Genomic DNA, 25817 nt, shown 5'->3' on the forward strand with positions numbered 1-25817 from the left:
ATCTCTTGATTATTTAATTAACATAAACTTACTGCCTTAACCGGCATAATCAGAAAAGAAAAACTACCTACTATTTAAAAAATATAAATGTTCCATTTTTAAAAGATGTCACAAACGGTCTACAGGCGAAACCGCAACAGGCCAGCTAGCTCAAAAGGATCAAGGCCCCAACATATATCATTATTCTAATAATATATGCACACCCATGAATAAGTGCGGATAGACTACGCCAAGAAAACTCGTATTATAAAAGACACATTTTAATTACAGGAAACTCAGCTACAGACAAACGCACACAGGCGCAGTTGAGGCTGCAGTGTGTACGGATAGCAGAAAACAATTAAGAAATATATTTTAATTTATATTAATTCATAACTTTTTGTACTAATTATGTTCTTCAAATGAATACAATGCTTTGAGATTATTAAAATTATTATACTACATATGACGATTGATTATGTGTACGCTATTTACACTGGCTCGTATTGGTCGGATTAATACATATACAACCATACAGATGATAATCCTAAAATAAAGTAAATAATTTGACAAACCAAATTATTAACTATATTAGTGCACTAAAAGGACTTTTATGTACCGTCATCAACTAAAATCGTACTGACGATACAACTCTACCCACTAAAACGACCTACAAAATAAATGCCGCGTATTTTGCTACCACTACAAAATCTGTTAATTTATGAGCGAGATCGCGACACTAATATTTTAGTTTTCGTTGCAGCCTGTACAAATATTTTCCTTGTATAATGAAATGCATTTAGATTGAAGTTACAAGATGAGGACTGACTCATGTACCGACAAAACTATATATAGTTATGTAACACCGGTTTAAATGTTAACAAAGCGAATAAACTGCGATTTAGTAGCGTGAGTAATGTAAATTATTGGATACGAGATATCCATTACTGTTGGGAAGGTACCGGATATTTTGTATTTTTTTACTGGTGGTCTCTCATATGTGAGAGTCCGCCTGGGTAGGTACCACCGCTATGTCTATTTGTGCCATCAAGCAGCAGCGTATAGTTACAGTTGCGTTCTGTTTTGAAGGACATTGTAGCCAGTGTAACTACTGGATATAATAAGACTTAACACCTCACGTCTCAGGATGGCGAGCACAGAGTAATACCAAACAATATTTTGTAATTCAAGGTGTTGGATAGTGTTTTTACTGTTTATGGGCGATCGTATCACTTACCACCAGGCGAACAACAAGCTCGTCTTGTCATTCAAAGCAATAACAAAAAACGAATGTTGACTGCTATAGTTGGGTAGTTGTGACGGTATGACTGTCTTGGGTTCAATCTACAGGTAAAGTGATATTAGATTTTCTACTTAGTATCTAGATTTTATGGCTGATATGGTGATGAGCTTACTATCACTTCATGGGATGGACTACTCATTGCGGAAAGTGAGTGCACCATTTCTGCCTCTGCCTACCCTTTAGAGGTCAATGGCGTGTGTGCGTTAAGACAGCAAACTAACATGGTTTGAAAATCATCACAGCGCATCCTGTCGAGTCATCCTCTGATTAACCAATATTTGTACTTTTATTCATATTATGTCAAAAGAAAACCTGACCAGCAAACTGGTCGCTGAAGAATAAGGCACATTTATTAATTGGTTCTTGTCCAATAAAAAACTGTAGTATATTTGGTCAGTGAATGAAGGCTTTTATTATATAATATTATTATGTTAATATTCATTTATATTTCCAGAGATTTTCGAAGACTATACTGCCTCCAACCTTGTTACTATAAATCTTGAAAGCTAGAATCGATAGTGGCATACATTTTGCACCACTTGCGATGAAGCTCAATGGGTTTGGAAGATGCTTGCTGTTGCTTTTAACCTCCAACTATATTAATCAAATTGGAAGAGAGGGAGAAGTTGAAATGTTAATTTTACACTTTGCATAGCAACGTAAGAGGCAAAATAATTCAGAATTTTAATATATTTTTTTCCTGCACGTAAAAGTGATCCCATTGCACCTGATGGTAAGTAGAGTGGGGTCCAATAGAGTGTCGACTGACAAGAGATGATTACCCCTCGACAGTCGACACAATTATGCCGGCCTGTTAGAACCGGATATACAGACTGATCCCGGAACGCGACACTTACGTGGGCAACTATGACGGGCTTTCCCACCGGTGGTCGTTATCCGAGCGGATATAAAATATATCCTAGCAAACTAACTATTGTAGGGCCACTATGGCGGATTTAAAACCTTGTTTACGGTGGTCGTTACTAGGGCGGATATAAATATATCCTAGCAAACTAACTATTGTATATTCATCTGTCACGCTTGGCTATGGCATGGCACCATAGACATAATCTTGAAGTGGCAGCCGAGCTGGCAATGTTTTGACATGCACGCAACGGAGCGCGACGTTTTTTGTGCTCTCACACTGACATTTCCGCTCCCGTAATGATATGACATACGGTTTGATGCACGCCGGGTGACGATCTGGGGATATGTCTTATGATTCACGTTTGTTATAGATGTAGAAGTCATGTAGTCGTAGTTATATTTTTAATAAGATTGAATTAAAATATAGAGCTGAGTAACGGTAGGATTAGTTATTAAGAAGCAACTTGCAGCAAATGATAACTTTGAATGTCTTCAAACTGACTATAACATGGCGCTATAATGTCATATATTGGTATGTTATCAAACTTATTATAAGGCATAATTTTCAAAGAAGACTTCGTAAGACATGGCGGTTGTAGATTCAATATTTATTTTATACAATAGATAATATATTGTAAATTAATCTGCCATTGTTTTGCCCTCAGAATTAAATAAACTTATTGTCCTACGACTTATCCCTTAATACGATTCTACATGTGCGACTGACCATCGTGACCGTCACACGACATGCAAAATTGATTCCTATACCCACGTAACAAGGACGATTCTGCATATCAAACTAAATTAAAATCGACAGATGTCGGATAAGTAGTGAAGCAATTTCGATTGTAAACATTTAATCGATACATTATACTTTGTTTTACATTAGCGATGGTTTTAATGTGCGCTTGTTGAGTGAAGTTGACATTATATTTTTATACGGGCCATTTTTATATTTTTTTTCCGTTGTTTTTAAGCGGGCTGCGTTTTTATGCTCCATTTAGTAAGGAAGCTATTGTATACAAAAAGTTATTTTTGCGGTGAAGGTAGGTAAGAATTTTATGTCAATTTTGACCGCGTTGAAGTAAACAAACACCGTTGTTATGTGATAAATATTAATATGAATTATTTTCAACATGAATCGAATTTTTATGTTTTAAGGCTGAGTAAATTCTTGATTTTTTTTTATTTTTTGGAACAATTTCGGAAACAGGTAACCCATGTTACTATTAATCAAATAAATATCAGTTCTTATGGCCCAGTAGTGATGAAAGTTCCATATAACCCGATTAACCCAATTCTTATTGGCTTCCCTTTCGTGATTTGTGTATAGTCTAATGCGAGAAATCACGGCATAAATGCCGGTCCTTTTGGAAGGCTTGCGTGGGGACATAGATCCAACACGTAGAGGCCCGTTTAAGATATATTACTCTAGTTGGGGTTTAGTTTAGTTTAGTTTAGTCTAATTATTAAAACGATTATCAGACAGCATTTATGAATTTTAATACTTATATTATGTTGTTTTGGGTTCCTTTTCGGAAAAAATCACCTGTCGCTGCCGTGGTCCAAATGAATGAGTAAAATATATTGTGTTACAGTACATTGTAAGTATTGGGTAATGTTAACATTGTTTAAGGGCGACCAAGGCAGAACATAAGGTGAGCATCAGGCCAATCTCATTATTCTGTAGAAAAAAGTGCAAATATAAACAAAATGCTCTTAAAGGATACATTAAGGTAATAAATTCTAATGTCAAGTAATTGTAGTAATTGTAACACGAACTTAAAATTGTAAAAAGAAGTTAAGCCTTCTTATAGCTAATGTTTTGACACATTTAACATAGCAATTTGCTACGGCTTACGTCAACTGTCAGTTTGACAGATGTCATTCGAGTAATGCGCGAAAGAAGCACAAAAATGACAAACGCTCCGCGAACATGGACGAGTAAATATTATGCAAAAATTTACAACCGCCGTTTTCATTTTTAATTGTATCGTCCACTATGTGTTAATTTAATCTGAACTCTAATTAATTGGCATAAAGTGTGTTTTCAATTGCTTATTTATTATGAAGGGTTGAATAAGTTTGTTTTTTCGTGTTTATAAGTACTTAGTCGAATTTTTATGCAAGGTTCAGTCGGAATTCGAGTATTTTAGTTCAGGACCAGTCGTGCACATCGAGAAGCTACGAAACTTCTGGCAGTCATGTATTTATCTCTTATACCTAGTATACTCTAGCAAACCCTATTATGAAAAAAAATGAAATGTTTAAGGATACCACATAGTTTCACAATTAATACTCCCATCACAATAAACGAAAAAAAAATACCAAATATTTTACCGCCTTAAGTACTGAACCCTGAGCCCTTCTCAGCTCAATAACATAATTATACTAATATTTAAGATATATTAAAGCTCAGTTTAGATATATAAAAGTGTCACCTCACAGTAACACAATTATCTAGATATCATTACCCTGTCCATAATCAATACAAACGTTTTTACACTCGTTAATATTCATATTAAACATGTTTCTCATTTCAAAACATATTTCTAACTAATAAACCATGTATAACATATAATCTATCATAATTGAAACTGTATCTTAACAAATAGAATTATAATTCAAACAATTATTTTTATATAGAGGTAAGATTATCTTGTGTTGAGTGATAATTGCATTTACCCGTAACACCCATAATGTCAGAGATTTTGCAGGTTACTGATATTATCAGTCTTACATATAAAAAAATCGCAAATCTATGCTTAGTTAAAACACAAATTTACTCGATTAGCTGTAAGTCAAAATCCGCCATCTTGCCTCTTAATAAGGTGTAAACTAGGAACCGCCGATGTTTTTGACAACTATTTAAAGCAATTGTTAACCACCTCTTAACGCTAAAACAAGTTTATAAGACTGTATAATATAGAAATGTTTCATCTAGTGATTGGACTTAAAATTGTATCAAGATGAATGAATGATGAATGAGGTGCAGTAGCTAACTTTATAGAGTACATATCTCAATCACATTTTAAGGTCGTGCTCCCAGAAAAACGGCGTGTTAATCGTATTTTTAAAAGTTATTCGGAATTTAAAATACAAAAAAAAATAAACATGGATATTTATACAATATGTTATTTTTACATTGAGTGCTTTGAATATTTTATGTGTATATTGCTTCATTAATTTCATAATTAAAATGCCACTAAAATTTTGGAGGCCGTGCATCTTTTCCTTCTCCCTCCTCATTAAAATAAGCATTCTATTAATTTGCAATCAACACTATTAGATAGACAATTTAATAAGAAACATTTTGGTAGTTTAATATTTCCAAAAAGTCCTAAGTTTTTTTTATCGGAATCATTCTTAAATCATTTTATATTTCGGCTGTTACTCGTGAACGTAAACGTATTTCTCAAGGCCATTTGCTTAGAGGAGGGTCTTAAGAACCTACAATCATAAGTTGACAAGATCTTCTCAAGAGAAATCATAGGAAATCGATAATCTAACATCAGCTTTATTAAATATTTTGAACAAAAGAACACAAAAGCCCAAAATAATGAACCAACTAGCAAAGCAATTTTATTCTGTCCAGCCAGCCCGGAGTAACATTGATCATAGAAGTCCAAGCCTGTCAGTAAAGGATCGTACTCTGTCCACCCATCCAGGGGTAAGTCGTGATGATAACATTTTCCCTTGGCACCGGGCTGGGTTTTACAAGCTTTCCCATTGCTACCTACAAAATCATGCAGCGTGAAGTTTGAGGCGGCCATGCGTTGTGCACTCCGCGGACACTATTATTATGGCTGCCATCGGCATAGAAGCTATTAATATGCAAAATTGCTTTTATATACGTTGAGGACTATGAAAGAGGCAGTCCATAATATAAGTATATAAAATTTAAAAATTGCATACAAGTCATCCCTATATGAACATTGTTTCTACATTTTTTTAGTCTATTCTAGCAGCTCTCTGCTCCCATAATTTTTGCCGGGATAGAAAGTAGCCTATGTTCATTCGAAAGTCTCAATTTATCTTCATAACAAATTACATCGAAATCGGTTCAGTGGTTTAACTGTGAATGTGTAAGAAGGATAGAGCTATTTTCGCATTTATAAGTATAGATTTGAGAAGCTATAACTGCAATACATTCAATAGTCATTTATGACTTGAAAAAGAATTATGTTTTAGAGCTCTTTAGTAGTTAAGATGACTTGAAATTTTGATAATCATGCTTTAAAGCTGTTTACAAGTCTGTCAGTAGCTATGACATGCTATCCCCACAAAAAGTAAAACCTTGAATCTTCGACACGACGGAAGTCAAATTTTACTCTTGTATCCGAACTACTTTTCCGAATCATTCCATCCATTTCCGAAACTTCCATACCTATACATAATATAATTTAATGCAGAAGCATTAGGGGTTTAATTTTAAAGGTCAAAACACGAACTCATGGTATTCGTAGCGAGTTGTCCAATTACCATACAATGGCACCTCGCGCGTCCTTGGTTCTATCTGTTCAACGTGCAGCCTTCCTATGTCGGCTTGTACTTGCAACTTTTTGTTAACATTTTGTGTTGGTCATTAACTAATTGTTACATTTAAGTTTACATTCTAAATGCCGTTGGATGAAAACAGCCAATTATGAAGCTATTTAGATTGTGCTGTCAGCTTGCGTTCATGAAAGCTATTGATAAAAAATATAATGTATTACATAATATGTAAGATATAAATATATTTGTCACAAATTTTTGCTCGCAGCTACGTCCGTGAGAAAGTATTTTTCCAGGATAAAGTCACAATATAGGGAACAAATTTCGATGAATTTTGGAGATAGTTTTTGAGACTTTGGGAAGGTCCTTTCCAAAGTCTCAAAAACTATCTCCAAAATTCATCGAAATTTGTTCGGCGGATATCGAGTTTATTGCGTTTAGACAGACAGGGATTGTTATATAATATTTTAGGATTTAAATTGCTGAATGTATCTAAGAAAATGTAGTTTAAAAGATCATTTATTGTATATGAGGTAGTTTGAAAAAGCTAATATTCTAAGGAACCTTTCAATTACTTTAAGACATTATATTATTGTGGTGTTTAAGATATATTATTTGTAAGGTAATATGTTGAGGATTTTTTTCGGAACATCATATCTTGGTGTATAGTATATACTATATGTGCTATTATGTTATATGAGCGTGGTACAGGACGCCCAACAAATCTTCCCATTACTCCCTTAAAGCTAAGCAACGCACTCACAATTAGCTGTGTGGGGTACATAATCGATGGCTCATAAACCCTGCTAATAAATCCAAGCAATATTCTGGATTGAACATCAATCCATCAGTCCCCGACTCAAGCCTTATCAGTCACATTTCCCACAGGATTTACCGGTTTATGATTTTTATCAAAACATATAAATTAGAAAGACCTTTAGCTGGCGTAATATATCTTTTTCACAGTAACCTACGGTTATTAAGTACGGGATATTGCTTTAAGATATCGCCGGTCGGGGATCTGGTGGGGTCTGTTTGCGGCTTTACGATTTCAACCTTTTTAATAAATAATTTATTTTGGTCAACATATCCATGAGTACACAAATGTAGCTTAAAAATTGTTTTAGTAGATTCTTATATATGAAACAACGGTGCCAGCGAAACACTAGTGTACTTGACTGAGCGCAGTTGTATTCAGCGAGTTAGGCAAGGCACGCAGGAAAGTGTTTTTATGGTTTATATTCTTGTTTATATAGTTTGAGTGGATAGATTGGATGTCTTTACCAGAGTTTAGCGGAAATAGTGGTATAAAAAAATAGTATTTCACCACTGAAATTTGGTGTACTTCTTCAAATCTTTTTGCAGTAGGAATTATAATGACAAGTGTGGTGATATTTTTGGCTCCCTTAATATCAGGCCATACCCTTTCTGCCTTAAGACAATTGTAAAATTAAATTAACTACATAATAGTATTTTAGATTACACTTCTAAGAGACTGGGTGTTAATATTTTTTTCATTTATTGTTAGGTATAAGCTAACTTTTACCCAGACATACAAAAAAAACATAAGGATACGGATTTAATAGCAGAAAATCAACACAATTATCTTTTTTATTATTTAAATTCTTAAAATACTAATAACGGTAAAACTAAATGATCACGGATGACCTCAAATGTTTGAACAATAGTAAAAACCACGAGATTAGCGCCAGTCGAATCGTTTTCACGCATCGGCATGTCTAATTCTTATCCAGTTCTTGAATTTTTGAAGCATATTTATTTGTTTTTTGATAATTGGTGAGATTGGGGATATTCCAACCTCTGCTAGTCGCGAATCTTTTGTCTATTACTTTATTTATTTATTTTTGATCGACAATTTAGTCGTTGAAATAAAACTATTTTTATGGATTTCGCAGTTTTTTTTAAGATTTCCTCCCGGCTTTACGAATACTTTACAGCCTTCGTGGTCACGTGGTGCACTGGGAGGGAATGATAATATAAAAAAACCGCGATAAAATCCGTTAAAAATAGTTTCATTCCAATGTCTCATTTGCTTAAACATTAAAAATCATTAGACAAATTAATCATCGGAGATCTTGATAGTGTTGTTTTTGAAACCATGAATGATCATGGTTCTGATTGTGCCGCGGATTTACAAATAAATAAACTATCGCGAAAATTCATTTTTAACATGCTTTACATATTATTTCCCACGATCATAAACTGCAGTAGAACATCCCAGTAATTAAATGTCGGTGCAAATCAAACGGGCGCAAGTGGCACACACCACAACAAGTTCACATCCTGCACGACACGTTCTTGTGAGTCATTTACTAGTACTATTTTATTGGTTGTCCGTCCGTGTGTTTATATTAATAAAGGGATCTTTAAATCAGGTTTATTGACGGTTGCATCTTCCGTTCTTCGGTGGGTTGAGGCGAAATAGTTCTATGATGGAGACGATATTTTGTTGTTACAACTGTGTCATAGTAACGGTAAGATCATAGATAATTCAACGAATTATATACAGTCTATACACCTTCTATCTCTACTTTCCGCCGTGTGTGTTCCGTCCCATGATGTGATAGGGACGAGGCTATCGCCATACCTGGCACTAATTCCAGACTTCGGTGTAATACTGAGTAAACAAACCCAATATAACTTCGCCCGACACGGGAATCAAACCCTAAACCTCAGCACTGTAGTCGTACCGTAAAACAACTTCGCTAGGGTAATCATTATTAATTATATTAGTAAAATATCATACGACCTAAGAAATTCACCAAGAATTAGTTTCTAATGAATTTTGTGAGACTAAGGAGACAATTTTTACTCTCAAAACCTGAAACCACTTTACCCATTCCTTGTTTATACACTACTAGTTTATGCTCGCGACTCCGCCCGCGTGAAAAAGTTTTTCAGGAATAACAAATAGCCTATAGCACTCAGAAGGAATGTAGCCTAATTAAAGAAAATAAAAATCCGTTTAGTATTTGGAGAGATTAGCGCGTTCAAACATAATATTCATTTCATTAGTATAGATGAAAGAAAGAAACATTTACTCACAAATATACTGCCATGCTAAGCTCAAAAGCGGTATCTCAAAAAAAAAAACAAAATCTTGATTTTTATAGCGTCAGATAGCTTAAAGAAATATCCATCCAATGAACTTACCTAAATAATGGTATCTTGTTAAGAACTTGTTAAAAAAAAGCTTTAAAGAGTTTTCTCTATCTCAGTTTTACATACAAAACTATATTTACAAAACTTAGATTATCTCGAAATAAGGTCTCCCAGGGATACCGCTTATGCGCTTGGTACGGCAGTATACTGAACATACAAACATTTATAATAACACTATATTCTGCTAGATAGGACCACCAACAGCTAAAATTTTAAAAAGTTGTATATTTATAAAATGTAGGTAGATATTGTAACTCTGACTTTGCGGATGAACAACACCTCAGTCCCCCCCGCGAACATGAAGGCTGCAAAGTCTTTGAAACGTTGGGAGTATACGGCATTCGGGATACGTAATCAAAGATCGTTCTGCATGAAAACTAAAATATAAAAAACCGCGATAGAATCCGAAAAGTAGATTAATTTCAATAACACTTTCATCTGCTGTACCGTGTGTTTAATAGTTCCTGCACAGTAACAAATTAATTAGATCTTAGGAATAGTATAGCTTTTTATTATTGAAATAATTATAATAATATCAATCATTCTACAGATTATCGTGTTCAAATAATATAACTAATCATTCTGTTAATATATTAACATAAAACTTTATAATAAAATATAGCATATAATTAAAATTTTAAATACTATAGTTTAAGTGTGTTCAAATAATATAACCAATTCATCAGCCTGTTAATATATTAACTTAAAACTTTATAATAAAAAAAAATATAGCATATGATTAAAATTTTAAATACTAGTTTAAGTAGAACATAAGAAGGCTAGCTAAAACATTCTGATAGTGCATTTGAAAAACTCTATAACGACACGCTGTAGGGCAACGTCCCCCTGACCCCACTGCGGCCCTGTAACTTCCACTAGGGAAAGTTTTAATTAAACTAATTAAAATAGTATTTAGTTCAAAGTTTGTTCAAAAGTACGCTGCAATTAAACTACGACGTTAAGTTTTCAATAGTACAGTTTGAATTTGTTTGAGCTATATATAGGATGTTGCATTACAACAATATGTAAGTCTATTGTTGGATTAAAGACTTTATCTTATTAATATAATAAATGCGCAAAGGTAGAAATGTTTGGATGTTCGTTGGAAGTTAATACAGAAACAACTGAACGGATTTGAATGAAATTTGGTACACAGATAGATAATGTCCTAGATTAATACTAAGGGTACTTCTTATCCCGCTAATTTACTCCCATGGGTAATGGGATTTATTATTTTTAAATAGATGTCGGCGTCGAACTGGAAGCTACAAATCGATGCAGTATTTTTGAAACTTGAATAGCGGAAAAGGCTATCTACGCGGGTGAAGTTGCGGTCAATTGCTAGCTAGATCATTATAATACTATTGTTGCACTAAAGGATCTAATAACTACCACATGTTCATTTAAAATAATATTTTTTTATTATAAATGATAAAGATGTTTGTTCGAAGTTTAAAGTAGTAAGTAATTTCGAAACTGCTGAACGTATTTTGATTAAATTTGGCATACGAATAGTCCATATTCGAGATTAAGGTACAGTGTATCTTTCATAGTAAAAAAGTACATAATCATACTTTTATAGCGAGTGAAGTTGCGGGAAAAACCTAGTATTTAAGTCAGATGTACAGTTCACAGAAAATTTACCGTCTCAATCGGCGTTATTATAAATATGTTTTTGACAATTTACGTTTCAAATACATACAGTTTTAATTATCGATTGACAACCGGGGCCGACCCCACCTGTCCGGCCAAACGACGCTACCGAATAAAAAATCTGATTGAAATACAAGAAATTCATTAATGCAGCCATCAAATGTGAATATAAAAAATAATTTTAGGAATTATTAAAAAAGTACAATCGGCATTAAAATTCATTATTCTTTTGATGGTATATCGACAGGTCGGTTATGTCATAATTACTGATAGTGTGGAACATCAGAGGGCCGCGGCGGCGCCACCTGCCGGCAGCTCATTACTTTTACTGCACTAAACTGGATTAGGTACATCTGTATACACAAGTGAAAGCTTCTTAGGAAACTTTACAAACAGTAATTGAAGTAGCACGAAAATGTTTACGTTAAGTATTTATGTCTTTAAATTGAATCCTTTAATAAAGTCCTGGGATAGTTTCTTGTACATAAAAATAAATCATCTATGAGTGTCCATTACTGGTAAAAAAAGCTAAGGGATAATTTTATTTCAATATGATGAAAATGGCCAGTAATAAATCTGACACTAAAAAAAAATTATAAATAAAACAAAAAAAATGTGATTCTCATCGATGCAATATCGACTGCAATGACGACCTTCAAACTAAGTAATGCTGGTAGAGTACGTACTTACTTATCGGCCCTAATATCAATATACATTAGAATACGATAACAGCTTGAACCAAACCAGAATATGCATTAATAATTTCTATAGCCGTCTGGAATTTTTATTTATTAGGTTTCTAGTAGACTAAACACTACGATTGCAATAATTTAAATATTATAACTTATAGCTATAATGTAAAAAGCGGCGATACCCTAGTTGGTTGTGGAACAGATTGCCGAGACAATGTCCGCAGGTTCAAAAATTAAGGGCACACACCGCTGACTTTTTTAAAATTATGTGTGTATTCTTTGTGAATTATCGCTTGCTCTAACGGTGAAGAAAAACATCGTGAGGAAACCTACACACCTGAGAAGTCCTCTATAGGAATTTCGAGGGTGTGTGATGTCTACCAATCCACATCAGACCAGCGTGGTGGACTAAGGCCTAATCCCTCTCAGTAGTAGAGGAGGCCTGTGCCCAGCAGTGGGATAGTATATTATATGTGTGTGTGAATGTAAATTTTTAACGGGTAATAACTTGTGTCGCTGGGGATACTGACATTTCTAGTATATTTATACTCACTGAACCCGTTATATTGGCGTTGTCTACTCCAGCTTAGCCTATATACGGTGCCATCTTAGGAACTTGTAGCTCAAGGAAATAACTACTAGTTACTGTGTTGTATGTAGATTCGAAATTAAAAATTCTGTTCAGTTAAGTGGTTAAATCATGTGCCTCAATATTAACATTCAGCTGTACATTTCAATAAATGTCTCAGATATATTGTCTTTCATTGCACTTTACTTTGAATATTAGTATTGTTTTGCGTAAAATCATCACCTCATCACACTCACTATCAATTGTTATAATCATCAGTAATTAAAGATGCAGTGCCTGTTCTTTAACATCCTGCAATAACAATAGAGGTATCATTCATGTTGAAGAACTACTTTATTTAGCAGACTAAAATCAATAATTGTCTACGTATGACTACTTATCACGGCAACACGTGAAGTGATCGCTAGTTATTTTTACTTCCAGACAAGCATAAGGAACATACCTATATAGCCCTATATCATACATTTATGTGCAGCTTTAATCATAATAAAATCAATAGCGTGTAACGAAACGGCAGGAAACAAGATGAAATGGAAAGTAATTAAAACGATGTTAATTGGATGAAATCACCCGCTCTTAATGAGATATCTCTTGGTTGCACTCTGTTTATATTATGGTGTAATGATTGAGTTTTACCGCGGAACGCATTTGACTGATATTCATTGAAAAGCTGATTTATCTAGTGACATTGTGGCCTTTTTTTTTTTGGGGAACGCCGTGGTTGTCACCGGGGGTACCCTACAATGGTGTACAGGCGATCCCCCGGCTTAGCAACCATGGCGTTCCTTTTGTGGCCTTATTAGGTGATGCTGGTGGTAGGATATATTTTATATCCGCCCGGATAGCGACCACCGTGCACAAGGTGTTAAAACCCGTCATAGTGACCCATGTAAATTATCGCGTTCCGGGATCAGCCATATATCCGGTTCCAAAAGGCCGGCATAATTGTGTCAACTGTCGAGGGGTAATCATTTCTCGTCAGCTGACATTCTATTGGACCCCACTCACATGGTCACTGCCATGCATGTATATAAAAAAAATATTAAGAATTAAAGCACATATTGTGACTGTTATAGGTAATGTTGCTACAATTCAATGATTAGACGAACAAATTACTCGCCTGATGTCCATAATCAGCAACATCACCCAGAAGATAATCATTGCAAAATACTGCGAGATTTTGCATAGATCTTACCTGTATTAGGTAGATATCATGCTTTGAAGTTTGAACCCCTAGCAATACGAATTACGTCATATATTACTTATCGCTCCCTAAATTAATCGTAAAAATAGTTTTATCCTAAAGTAATACTGATCATAGAGCTCGCCAACGAACGGTTCATTTTCATTTGACACAATTAAAAAGATGTCAATCGATTAGCCAGTAATTGTCAACAATTGGTCACAATTTAACAATTTACTTCATTTTGTTGTAAACGACTTCTTTTTATGTCGCCGCGAGGACATGTGCGCCTAGAAATATAACATAAGCATAGCGAGCATATAAGGAATTACATTGTTGTTTGTTCGCATTGACAAATACTTATATTACTTAGTAAAAGTAAAAATAAGAGACTGTGAAATTGAGTTATTGCTAATGGATAATTTAGTATACTTGACAATTTATTATTAAAGTTCTATATTTTATAACTAACGTCATAAACAAAAGTGGCTTTTTTATCTCAAATAATTGTTCAAACTGGCATAGAGTAATAATTCTCTTTCAACTTATATGTTTCTATTTTCAAATATCTTTCATTAACACACAGTCCTACTAGAAATTGCATTGCATCACACAAAACCTATACTAATAATTCGAAATTAGAACATGGAATTCGTGAAAAAAATTGACAGGCGTCAGTGACTCACAAAAGCCTCAATCATAAGACAGAAGCCGTACCACTTTAACGGAAGCCGATTTTTTTACATGTCGACATATTTTTTTCGACCAATTGTTCTGAATGTGCGATGTCATGACATTTGACGAGCTGCGATTGGTTGATGCGCCGCGTTTGACAGCCAATCAGAGTGCTGAGTCAGAAATATGAGAGTCATCTTTCTTAACATTCGAGACGGTGACTCTGCGGTTTGAGGACATTAGATTGGTTCGTGCTTGGTTTATGTATTTGCTTTGTATATAGCTGGATATTTTCTATGTGAAAGTCGTTGGATTTTTTATGTAGCTCCGCGAAGTATTCAGATGTATTCTCTTGCATCCCATTCTTTAGATAATGGTTTACCACCAAGACGACGAGATAGTCAAAACCTCTTTCTAAATTGTAAAAGAAACACCATCCTTACAATTAAAGCATTACAATCCTTTAGGAGAAACTATTCGTTACACTAAAAGAGATCTTCCTCCTGTCATTACAATTTTGTAACGCTAAGCGTAAACATCTCTCATAGAACTAAACAATTCATTAAATTCCCGTTCAATCCAAGCATTCTCACAAAAGCAATCACTCCAAATCCGCAAACACTCAAAAAACTCAAACATGTCCGACCCAGATTTGTACTTCGATACCTTCAAGAATCGAATCCCGTACGCGTTTAACAATAGTTGGAAATGTAGCGGGGTCACGTGATTTCCGCGATTCGTCACAGGCACCGGCCAGCGCTAATAATCATCATCCATCATCATTCCGCCATGACACAGCATCGCGGATCATGCGTGTTTTTTAACGTTGACTTCTGTGCGTCCGGACTTTTTGTTTCTATGTTCAGTTTTGTTTATGACTACCGTTTGCTCGCGGTTGTGTCCGTGAAAATGTTTTTCCGGGATTTAAAGTAAGTCCCGGTTTGTATTTTCCCTGAATAAAAGTCACTGAGTTATGTAGCTTCTAGCACTAAATATGGTTTTGAGTTGGCTCCTTATGTTACTATTTTATGACAAGAAATCGGCTTTTTATTACCGAAGTGGGAGACAGAAGCGAAACAATATCAACCCTTAAGCTCGAACATAAATCGCAAAACATAAAATTATGTACTTAAACAAAGAAAAGAGATTGTTTTTTTTTTTTTAACAACAGTTCCTAATACCCTAGTGTGACCATTTTCTAAACATTAAGTCTGAAATACTCTATAAGTAAATATCACATTTAAAACGACTTGAATGATAAATTCCTACTGATAATCTTAAACCTCAGATTACAATATAGTAACTTAACAAAATTAAAAACCGAAATACATGTAAAAAGACTAAAAACAAAACTATATATTCGGTTTTATACACAAGGTACACACGAAAGGGTCTCTATCGGTTTTATACATAAGGCGTAGTACACACGAAAGGGTCTCTATTTTGTTCTTGCATAAGAACGTACATTACGAGCGTATCATCAATTCCCACGACTGGACAGAATCCGACACGGCTCTTTCGTTTTGGTAGTTATAAACGAAGAATAGCTAATTAATGTTCGGATATTTCGTAACGGAACCATTAGTATTGCTTTTGGTTTTTATTTTTGATAGACTAGAATTCAAGTTTGGTTAACGTTGCATGTTTAAAATTGGGATTCCGTACGTTTGAGTTACTAATATATTATTAATACAATAAAAGATTTATGCAAAAATGTTCCAAGGATCACTCCAGTCACCTGCAGCGTGCTGTCGAGATTTACAGCAAGTTTATTGTTAAGGAACTCACAAACAAAAATACTTTTTAACTGATATAAGTGTAAACATTTCATAAGAAAGATATAAAATAATTTTGTTCCTCACAGCGGAATTTGACCAGCGCGCCAAAATCTGGCCCGTTTCTATGGGTAAAGATAAAGTGTTAATTTATTTGGAAAATATTACCAACTCAAACCAATGTTCCAACTGAGAGACTATCGTGATGGATTATAATTGCCTTTTAATGTGGAAGTAATCCTTGTAAGAACTACTGCTAGATTTATAAAGTCTAGGCCTGATTGAAATTGGTACGAAGAGGCTTAATTTAATTCAAATGCTTCAACATTTATAATGCGAAGTGCAAAGGAGGGCACTTCGCCTCTTTGTTAAACATATAATCTACACTGCAAGTCTAAGGTCAAATATACCTTCTATTTATTCCTTATTTTAAGCTATTATCACCATTGCGTGGCAGTCTATTGTAATACTATCAAAATGATTACAAAAAATGTCTAGTCAATGAAATGTTCTTTTTCCAAATGTTTGGGAAAATGGTAATGATAAACCAACACAATAGATAGTAAATTGTACAAGATTTATGTACCGCGTTAATAAGTTATTGCTGTATCAACTTTGATGTTAGATCATAGCAATCCCTCAAAAATATTCCCAGTAATAAATATTTGCATTCCATTGTGGCGCCACTGTCTTCGCTGTTCGATAAATTTACATACTAAACACGTTAGTTCCAGATTTTGCCACCAGCACCGACAACTCTGTACAAACACGAACACAATAGATCGTAAACAGCACCTTAAGACAAATGCCGTGATTTATTATATGTGACAAAAAGTGGTTAACTTATACAATCGTGCTTTACGGGTCTTTTAACCTTTATGATTATAGTTATAAAGTCGAAATCAGATCGAATTATAACAAAACATTGTTGTGTTTTATTTAAAAGTTGTTATAGTCTTTATGAAAACATAATAGGGTTGATAATGGATCGTGATAAAGGTAAAATAAAGTGGTTCGATAGCAACTAATACGAAGATTGGATAGTGCGTTTTTGTGAGAAAGAGACCGGAATACTAGTGTTCTATTCCGCTTTTTTTCTAATTTAATGTGGAATCGAATGGAGCAATAGATGCTTGATTAATATAGGGAAGGGATGCGGGTCGTTAGCCAAAATGTTTTGTCGATACTTTTACAATTTTTCCATTTTTTATATGTTACATAGAGACTAAAAAGACTACTATAAAATATCCTGCTACCATTTACTTGACTAAAAAAGTAATTTGGCTTAAATATTGTCGATGGCATTTATAATCAAAAATATTTAATTAATTAAAACATTTCTAACTACTCATTTACTAAGATAACTGTAAGATCTTCATAATTTACGCATACAATTATTACATCCAAAAGCATCAATGTACTACAAACCTAAAGAATAATATTATTTTTCAATAACAAATTCCAATTTCATAGACGTTGAAAAACAATTTTATATCGATAACTTACATCGATGAAATCACACCACTACGCAGCGGGCTCATCAAAGTGCACCGTACAGACAATAAGTGAGAAATATAAAATTATAATAAAATTAAGTTGGGATTAGTTTTTTGTACAGCGCCAACATAGCGGTAGCAACTAATAGAATGTACCGGGAATTGTAAAGGTCAAAACGAGAATTAACTTACAATGTTTTTAAGTGCTTAGGTTTGGAAGAGCTTTGTTGAGTTACAGATAACATGCCACCGGCAAAGTGATAAAGAAATATGATAAGGAATGAGATGAGATATTTAAACGAATAATCATTCGATATTGTGATCGGAGTGGAATGAAATAACTATTGCAAAGTACTTAGGTAAATGCTTTACTTATCTTTTTATGGCTGAGGGCTAAGAGGATCACCTGCTTTTAGAAGATCAAGTTAGAAAATATAAGGTAGACCTTATTTTGTTTGGTGTTTTTAGAACACACGATTGATGTTTTTTTTGTCTATAAATACATTCAAATTAAAAATATTTACACAAAATATTCGTTCCATGAGAACTTAATATTGATATTTGTATTTTTTTTTCATTCAGAGCTGAAAGATACTACTAACTTATTCCAATATTAATTACAGTGATTATAAGTCACTAGAATATAAATTAATCATTCGCATAAATTAATTTTACGGTTACACAATGAATTTTGAGTGTTTGATTGTATGTGGGGTTGGAATTTTTATCACTAGTCTAAATGTTCATCGGCACATGAGAAAATTTTAGTCGCGTAACTCGTTTTCCTAATCTCGACGAAGATTAATCAGACTAGAATACGGAAATTAATTAATGTTGAAGCTTAGCTTAATACACGGTGGTAGTTTTTGTGAAGGTCTGTGAAAATTTAATCACCAAATATTAATCCACCATTTTGCTGGGTTAGGTCTACTTTAATGTATAAACACGGCGTTCTAACAATAAAAAATGTATAGCGAAATAAATAAAGTTTATAATTTATTTATTATTATTATTACTAAATCCCTCAGTCCTTCAAAACCTCATTCAAACCCATATCTAAAGTTTAGTAACTCTACGCACCGGCGCAGGCGCATGAAGCGCCCACTCGACGATTATTCATTCCACACGGTGACACATGACGAATCAATCATTCACGGCGAATGGGAACGAATGGGAACGAGTGGCGTTGTGACCGAATGTGTTGTGCGTCTATTGGATTATCTAGAGTTTTTCTTGAAGGAAATGGATGTTGGATGTGATAATATGAATTAATAGTGACGTTCATGGCTTGGTTGTGACAGGTGGTAGGTTTGTACTGCTTTGACGGGTTTGTGGTGTAGCGGAAAATCCAACTGTAAATCGAGCGATCGTGGGTTCAATTTCCATATACAAGAAATGTATAAGGAGTATATTATTACTATTAGGTGTATATACTTTTATGAGGATATTTATGTAGAAAAATAAATAATAATGGCTATAAAAATGTATTTTTGTAATTTTTTGCCCATTTTAAACCTTTTGTTATCTAATTCAATAATTTTAAAAAGTATATGAAATATATCTCTTGGAAGTATTTATTTCAGGATTATTATAGTAAAATATTCTATTTTATTAGGGTATTATGAAGGTATTTCATGTTTTACCTAAATTAGTCTCAGAATTTACTTAGTACCCAGGCCATTAGCTTTTATTAATTACCATAGATTATGAAATAATCTAGTTTTTACATACAAATATCCACACAACGTAGAATACTCATGAAATAAAACTCTAGGTATGCAACATTAAAAAAATAATGGACAAAAAAATTACTACTTACGACAATTCACTATCTGTGACGAATGAAAAAGTCTGTTTAATTGCTGGTTCCAAGCAATTGTACATGCGGAAATATTTTATACCCTATCGCAACGGAATAAAGTTCATTTTAGATCAACATAGATATATTCCGATAAAATTTCATGAACAAACGCACAGCACATAATTATATGGTTGGTGACAATTATCTACGGGTGTGAGGGATTACTGGCTTGCATAGACAAAAAAATGATTTTTGTCTATGTATGGTAATGATTGTTTATGGTTCTTTAAAAATGTATTTTTAGAGTTTATTACTGCTTACGTTATAACAGGGCATTGCTTAAAATATGTTTATTTTCTAATTTACCGAAAATATTATAAGGACGTCAAAGTTTCAGCTAAGCACTTTTGCCTGTTAGCTAACTTTAATAGACTATGACAAGAAAGGGAAGTCGCTTATCTAATACTTGATAGTAAACATAACTGACAAAAACACAATCTTCGAATTTAAAGCGTCATCTAATATCAAGTACCACTTACCTGAGTTTGAGTCAGCCCCAAACTCGCCGCCAGCTCGGCCCGCTCCGGCAGCGCGAGGTACTGCGTCCTCTGAAACCTCCGGTTGAGCTGTTGCAGCTGCAGACTGGAGTATATCGTGCGGGGTTTGCGCATCTTCTTCCCTTTGCCGTTCACGCGGAGCCCAGGGTCGTCGGAGAGACCGCATTTTTCTAGATACGAAAATTGTTATTAGTAATTAAAAGCCTTTAAGAATACTGACGCCCGTATTCATAGACGTTTTTTATAAGGACGGAGCATTGCTGTTACAACAAGTCTGTTTTTCAGTGCTGACGGTATGGCAGCATTCGCAGTGAGCAGACATAGGGCCGTTGGGCACTAAGAAACAGACTTGTTATCACAGCATTATTCCGTCCTAAAAAAACCGTCTATGGATAAGGGTAAGTATTTAACATAAGTATAAATAGTTTGCATTAATCAAACAGGTTTTCTTTGACAGTTATGTACAAAATAATAAGTACGATCGATAAAGTAGTTCACTTCTTATTCCATGGAAGGTCGGAAAATAAGCTCGGCAAAAAGTATGCAATAGATGCGCCTCTCCGTATCCCTTTGAAGATAGAAGGCGAACGTGTAAATTCTTCAGTCTTGCACAAGCAACATCTAACAAATCAAACTCGGCGGAATTCTAACATAATACAGCCAAACATCGAAATCCGTTCGGAAACCATATCTCGAACAAAACCCCTTCATAAATCATCGCACACAAAACGACGCAATAAATCTACAATATAAATATGCAACTCGTGAAGGCCCGCCGTCCATTTTGTAAAATATATGAAAGCGACTCGCTACTTGATAATAGTCAGTGTAAGTTGTAATTACCGGGCTGCTATCGGATCGCCGCCAGTCTTACAACAGAGTTTTGGCGGCAAACGGCCTCCATGTTTGTTACGTTGGCGCGTTCGAAAACCGAACGGATGAAAAAAGTTGTATCGGTTTTTGGGCGAAGACACTGATACAGATGCTGATAAATTGAATCATTTTTATGTTTAACCTAGTTTTACAACGTTTTTTCTTTTAAATTAAATGTAAAATATATTTTTAATGTAATTTGGATTGTAAAACAAATATCTGATTAAGAATTATTATTTTGGAAAGCACTTTGGTTTTAAAAGGATTTTTAATACCTACATGATATTTGAAAAAAGATTATGCGTAAATACAATCGATTATGGGGGCGTACCTAATTAAATATTGTTTTATTTTTAACGCTCCAAAGGATACACCAACGCTTTTACTTTCAAATTTAGAATTGAAGTAATTTTGGTGGCCAGTATCAATTTATAGAAATATAATGGTTTTATTTTTTTAACTATTATCTAGGTATCTCTTTTCTATAGACTCCTTTATGTTTTGAATTAATAAGCGAAACATATCACTAACACAAAATTATACTTCAAATGCAAATATCTTAAACCGGTAGCTAAATAGTTAAAACAAACAGTATGAGTTAGACCACCTATTATTATAATCCCGGTATCACTTGCAAGTGTGATGACGTATGAGCGCATTCCCGGTTTGCATAATATCTCTACAATCGTAACACATCGCCGCACGCGAATTTGAATTTGGAACGTTGTTTTTGTTATAAATATACAACACCCAAGGGGCACTAATTTTACGATACTACCAACCTGTTTTTCGTAAATATAGAATTTTGTTATTTCATATTTTATTAAAACTTACGATAGTTCAAACCAAAAAAAAACAATATCCAATTTTATAATAAACTTAAAAGATCTATAAGCCATCGATTCAATTGCATACTATAATCTGTGTTCCAAATTCAATTACCACAGAGAATAAACGGTCGATAATGAAACTGTTTTAATAAAGTAATTAACATATGAAAGTATACATTTTCTCAATTAATTTTTCCCCCACAATAAGCCTACTGTATTAAAATAGCGGAGGAAAAAAATCAACGCATATTGCTCGTACTGCGTGACTTTCCGAGAACCAATTCCCATGCTGTTGCCATGTTAAATGGGTGTGGGTAAAACAGGGTTGCCAGTATAAAAATATTTCTGTAATTGACAGATTTAAAAACTGCTCGACCTTGTTTTTAGTTTAAAGGAGTTCGAAGTACAATAACGGGATTTTAGGCTATTTATGCAATCAACGAAATTTGTATTAGTGTCAATAATTATGATCACAACTAGACAATAAATATATTACTTCAATATTAGTTTCAAATTCATTTTTGTGTAATTTTTTTTAATACGTCACACAATTCATCATTACTTCTTTAGGTATAAAAATATGTAATTCTAACAACTCAAATGACGTCTAAAATTTCGCCTACAATTAAAACGGAAACACGCCAGCCCTACGATATATACATAATGCCATGTCGGCATGACAGACATACAGACAAAACAATGCCGAGTGCTCCGAGGCGGACACACCCCCGGGGCCAGTGATGTCGCGTGTCGACATTAGTGCTGGGATACATATCGATAATTTTAAAAGATCGAGTTTTTACGTGTTTCTTGAATTAATTCTTGTTGGGTGTCGATAGTTCATTTGTAGTTAGTCCGTTTTTACATGCATATTCAATTGCATTTGCGTTTTTATTTATCTAGTATGAAATGTGTGAATGGGGGAAGGAATTGATGTGATAACATTAGCAATTATGTTTCTGCAATGCAGATTACAAACAACTTTATTAAGTGGTATATTTTTTATAATTTTTTTTTTCAAATGGTCAATATGTTATGAACTATAGTATATTTCCATTTTAGAAAGCAATTCCTAATCAAATGTCATGTGACCTTTATTTGAATTTAGAACTCAGCTTTTAACGACATTAAAGGATGCCAATTTAAAATTTTTGATAAAATTTAAATAATTAAAATCGCTTCAAAAAACTTTACAATTCCCGGTAGAGCAACATCCACACCGTACCGTTCAGAGACGTTGCCCGCCCATCCCAAGCCCGCCTACCGAAAACCGAGATAAAACGATCCAGCCAAAAAACAATAAAACCCTTTTCACCTCTATAAAAAGATTGTTAAAAAAACCTCGTTGGGCAAGCAGGCTGTTTAAAAGACGGAAGACTTCTAGATGACCTTCAAAGGGTCGTAGAGTACACCATGGAAGTAATATCACAAACTTTGTCATTATACTAACTACTCAATAGATATAAAATATATAAAAAATGATTATATTTAAATGATTATTGATTAAGTAGCTTTCTTGGATTATTGATGGTTTAATATAACGCATTGAGGCTATGGGGTAGGTAGAGATTATTAAATAATATAAGAAATGATTATATTTGGATGATTATTGATTAAGTAGTCTTCTTGGATTGATTTGATGGTTTAATATAACGTATTATACTATGGAGTAGGTAGAGATACTGTTAACACATGTTCCTGTCTCCTAATGCCTATGGCGGACCAGTATGACGTATGTATTAAGGATTAAGTGTTATTGGATATATACAACGCGTCAAAGAATGTTTTCAGATGATACAATTCTAAACAGGTTTATGTAAATAATATAGAGCAATTATTTTTTTATAACTGTAATGATAATAGAATAATATACTAAAATAAATCATGATAATTAACTGCTGACTTTGGCTAATTTTGGGGGTGTGTGAAGTCTACCAATCCGCACTAGGCCAGCATGGTGGACTAAGGCCTAATCCCTCTCAGTAGTACAGGAGGCCCGTACCCAACAGTGGGGCAGTATATAATACAGGGCTGATATTATATTTATATGCTGGCACTACAAGAACATACATTAAATGGTAGTTAATTATTATGATATCTGTTCATATTTTCCATATCTTCTTAAGGTGTAGTCATTAGAAATTTTGACAAAATATCGTTACTGTATTGATACTTTGCTTATGTCTATGAAATATTCTTTATAATTTAATGTTCAATCAATAGTCAAAATATTTATTGAATATAAATATAAATGAAACAGTATTTAAGGCAAAACTAAACATAAATGGATGACAATAAAATCTGCAAACTATAAAAGAATTCGATCGTATACATATGGGGTAGTTATATACATTTCCTATTATTACCATGTACCCTCGAACCCGGAACCTCGTGGGGAGAGCGACTGTCCCTAAGCCGTGGGCGACACGCACAAAAAACTTTGATAATAACAGGCCACGTACGCGAGTGTGCTTTTAATTATTACCTTCACTTTTAATATTTTTAACGTAAATTTCGTAGAAAAACCTCTTGCTTCAGGCGGACTAACATGTGGTGTATAGTCGGATACAAAATACAATTCAATTATATTTCGATTTTTGGTAAATTTTAAACGTATCATACTAAGACAATATGTTAAAAAATTCTTTTATAGTTCGCTATTTTTGATATAATGGGTAATACCAATAAAAAATGTATATTTAAAATATTTCTGCTATCAAATGATTTTTAATTGACTTCAAAAAAAGATGTTTTTCAATTCGACGTGTTATTTTCAACGATTAATTTATTCATTATATATATTATTACTACGTATTTTATAAAACAAAATAATTATGACATAAACCATCATTTACCTCATTTTTACCTCATGTTCTTCAAAATTATCTACGCATATATTTCAACGTACCACACAGGTTATAATCCCAAGCCTGGAAGCAGCTAACACTTATGCACACAACATTACCCGAGTGGTCAGCGTCAGATCTAAACAAGATTAGGCTTTGGCCCAAGTGGCCGCACCTCATCTGCCTGTACTTCACGCTATCCATAAGGGGTGGGCACAGTTTATTGATGGAAGTCATTAACATTCTTTAGAATTATAACGGATCTACGCCAGAGTATCTTTCTTAAGTATACACAATTATTTTTGGTTAGGATTAGTTGAAAATTATGTTAAAAATTGAGTTTTATGTTACTTAATGAGATAACAAGAATCAAAGTGCAGGGAACTTCATGAACTATGTAATAATGCTAGCTAACCGAATTTCGGCCCCAGTGTTCAATCTCAACGGAGATCAGTCAAGTACACAAGAGATATTATAGTACACAAGGGTGTGCAATACAAAAGTGCACTCTTCGTTCCTTCTCTCTCATAGTTCGGTGAGACGGCAATCCGACATTACCGCAGAGAGATCAGACACAAGACCAACAGCCTTACTTGCTGTCCGAGGCACGGGAATACCGCAGCGCCAACTTCTTGACTCCGAGCCGAGACTCATTGAGAAGTCATTTTTAAGATGGAAAAACCCAGTCACGATTATTTTGGCCCCGACCCAGAATTCGACCAGGACCTCACCGTGGTAGTCCACTCGTAGCGTAATAATTACAACTGTGCCACCGAGGCAGTCAAATATCTATTAGACGCATAAGGATTAATAGATTCTATATTATTTATGGTAGAGCATACTTTGATCTGTTGTGAGTGTGGGTGGGGTTGCCCGACCTCGCTTGGAGATAGCGTTTCGTAAAGCGCAGCCGACTTTACTTTTAAAACTTCCAACTTTTTTGATAGCCAAGCCGTGTTTAGGCCATTTTTTAATAATAAATGCACCTAATGCTTGGCTTGTTTAGGCTGCGATATCCTCT

General features: G+C 34.1%; 1 protein-coding gene across 5 annotated transcripts in view; it reads right to left on the bottom strand.

Annotated features, from left to right (window-relative positions):
* Positions 1–25817, bottom strand: part of LOC115440290 (homeotic protein distal-less) — a 119580-nt gene that overhangs the window by 61834 nt on the left and 31929 nt on the right. For all 5 annotated transcript variants that reach the window (XM_037440153.1, XM_030164531.2, XM_030164532.2 and 2 more), the window contains exon 3: positions 20230–20417. In XM_037440153.1, the coding sequence (XP_037296050.1) occupies positions 20230–20417 (188 nt within the window). The remainder of the gene's footprint in view (positions 1–20229; positions 20418–25817) is intronic.

This window comes from Manduca sexta, chromosome 18 (genome assembly GCF_014839805.1).
Source record: "Manduca sexta isolate Smith_Timp_Sample1 chromosome 18, JHU_Msex_v1.0, whole genome shotgun sequence".
NCBI lineage: Eukaryota > Metazoa > Arthropoda > Insecta > Lepidoptera > Sphingidae > Manduca > Manduca sexta.